Source organism: Chenopodium quinoa, unplaced genomic scaffold (assembly GCF_001683475.1).
Source record: "Chenopodium quinoa cultivar QQ74 unplaced genomic scaffold, ASM168347v1, whole genome shotgun sequence".
NCBI lineage: Eukaryota > Viridiplantae > Streptophyta > Magnoliopsida > Caryophyllales > Amaranthaceae > Chenopodium > Chenopodium quinoa.
In genome coordinates this window covers 1,444,491-1,447,281 of record NW_018744111.1, presented here as the reverse complement: position 1 = coordinate 1,447,281, position 2,791 = coordinate 1,444,491, and the positions used below count along the sequence as shown (strand labels likewise).

Here is a 2,791-nt window from a genome sequence, read left to right as displayed (position 1 = left end):
TGACCCATACTATACCATGGACACATACAGGTCTGCTTATGAACCAGCTGTCCAACCAATGCCTGGCCCAAAGCACTGGGAGAGAGTCAGAATGAGGGAACCACTACCCCCTTCTGTTAAGGTGCAACCTGGGAGACCAAAGAGCAAAAAAAGGAAGCTTGAGCCAGGAGAATGTTCTTCTTCAGGTGGTCAGGCAAGTACCAAGAGGAAGAAGCAATGCAGCAACTGTGGGGGATATAAGCATTATGCCAAGACTTGCAAAGTACCTGCTGCACCAGCTACAGAGCTGATAAAGTCAGCAGGCAGACCCCCACTGAACACTCCTTGGATGGTGGAGGAGAGGAAGAAGAAAGAGATTAGGGCTGCTAAAAAGGTAACACAAGCATTACACCAACTCCCCCTTTGTTTTATATATGTATGTGTCTTTTCCATTGACTTTTTATTTTTATATGCATGTCATAGAGTGCAATTGGGGCTGGACCAAACAGCATAGGAAACAAAAAGTTTCCTCAAGAGCAAGAAGGTTGTCTGCCATTCAGCAAGCGCCCACAACCACAGTCTTCCTCAGCTAAGCATTCCTCAGCTCAGCCATCCTCTAGTCAGCCATCCTCAGCTCAGCCTTCCTCAAGTCAGCCTGCCTCAAGCCAACCAAAAAGAAAGACAAGGTCTTCCTCAAGTCAGCCTACAACAGCCACAGGTGTTGTAACAAGGGCCAGGCTGCAATCCCTCAACAACCTTACTCAGTGATGTACTCATGCTGGATATCAAACATTATGTCTGTTGAACAATTTCAAACTTTTATTATGTACTCATGACTGGTTATGTAACTTGCTAGTTTTTTAGTGGCTTCCCTTAACAAATTTGAACAATTAGATATTGAATTGTAATGGTTGCATGGCTTTGATTGCCATTGAAACATGTTGAAGTAAGGTTCTTTTGTCAACCTGTACTTGAACTATCTTAGTGTTTCACATATTTCCCATGTTTTAATGTTTCACATGTTTAAATAGGTTGATTAAAAGACAAGGCATAAATAGGAACTTAGACAAGGCATAAATAGGTTGATTAAAAGACATATTTATAACACTTCAAGTCATTACAAGAAATTATAACTACTTAATACAGCTTACTATTACACACCCCTAGCCATTAGGAAAATTACACCCATTGACAAACCTATACAAATGGCCATGCCCACCCAACCAAAACAGCTGATTGAAGACACCTTCCCTTCATTGCACTCCCTGTTCATTCTCTTCCTGTCAGCGTTCAAGGCCTTGCATCTCATCTTCAAATTATCAACTTCATTAAGTAGGCACCTCCTTTGGCCACTGATTTCATCAACTTCCCTTTTCAATTCATTAACTTCACCCTTTAGCAGCTTCTTATCCAACAACAGGTTGTTGATAACCCCTGTTTGCCAATCTGTTCCATCAGGTTGATCAACCCATTCGAAAGCTTTGCAACCCCTTGTTTCTGTTATTGGGTCATAAAACTTACATGATATGAACTTCCTGCCTGGATTCTCCCTTGTCCAGCTAGTGAGCTTGGCCATTGGCACACCACACTTACATTTTCTGGCCTCAGGAGGGGAAGAGCTAACAAACGACATAATCTGCATCAATTTTAGATCGACAGTCACATTTACAGATTTGTACACTGACGAATTAACATTGACAGCAACAAAATTCATTTTTAATTTCATAATACGAAAAGCCCCAAATTCAATTTCTGACGAACCCTAATTTCGCAATTGGGCATTTAGATGCGTACATAACATAATCCAACCATTAATCTGAGTACGAAACAATTGCAAATAATAATTGAAGAGAATTTAAACCATAATTACCAAACAACCGAACAATTGACCGCACTCACCTGTTTCAGCAGCTTCAATCTGTTCCTCTTCTCAAAAATCGTGGAAGAATCGTGAAAGAATTGTTTCAAGTATCGTGCAACAATGCAATGCGCTGCTGCTATTCAATAAGAACAACGATTTCGTTCATTGGGGGAGAATCGTGCAAGAATGGTTCTTATATATCGTGCAAGAATCGTGGAAGAATGGTTCTTATATACAGATCTTTTAAAAATATATCCGTTGGGGTGGGCCCCACTAACAGTTCTGTTAACGGAAGATGGATTTTGGTGTTAACTTCCAACTTTTATATTTTTGGGAGGTGTTAAAATAAAAGTTTTTTTTTGGGGGGTGTTAAAAAACATTTTCAGCCTTTTGTAAGGTGTTAAAATCCAAAATATCCTTAAAACTAGTCAAAGTTGTTTAATCCATTATTTCTAAACGCAAAATGCTTACGCAATTAATTAAGCTCCCACTAAATTCCGCATTCGTACTTAATTAATCCGATTAATTAAGTCGGCATAACCCAAAATTTGTCAAAATTTTAAAAAATCGAAAATCGAGGATTTTAACCTCGTTAAAATAATTACTTAAAATTATTAAAATGGCAAAATTATCGCAAAATCATAGCTCAAACTTAAGCAACGAGGCCCCATCCTAGCATGATGCATTGCGCACCATGGCTCCTAGGCAGCATTGGGCTGGCTGGCTTGGGCTTACTGCCTCGCTGCCCAGCAGCAGCACAAGCTCGCCAGCAGCTCACGCCTTACACACACTACCAGCATTAAGGGGCTGGGCTGGCGCTTGGTGCTAGCATGCTGCGCCCAGCACAACACACTACGCTGGCCAGCACCACGCATGCCTGCACGCATGCTGGCGCCTGGCAGCAAGTGGGGCTGGCTGGTGCTTGCTTCCACGCTGCCCAGCAGCTCCCCC

General features: G+C 41.6%; 1 protein-coding gene across 1 annotated transcript; it reads right to left on the bottom strand.

Moving 5' to 3' along the window:
* Nucleotides 1-1,061: 1,061 nt before the first annotated feature.
* LOC110692422 lies at nt 1,062-2,219 on the bottom strand. The gene is made up of 2 exons (XM_021869418.1): nt 1,879-2,219; nt 1,062-1,615 (listed from the first exon to the last, which is right to left on the bottom strand). The coding sequence occupies exon 2, from the start codon at nt 1,610-1,612 to the stop codon at nt 1,133-1,135; it is 480 nt and encodes a 159-aa protein (XP_021725110.1). The 5' UTR covers nt 1,613-1,615; nt 1,879-2,219; the 3' UTR covers nt 1,062-1,132.
* Between the last annotated feature and the right edge of the window lie 572 nt (nt 2,220-2,791).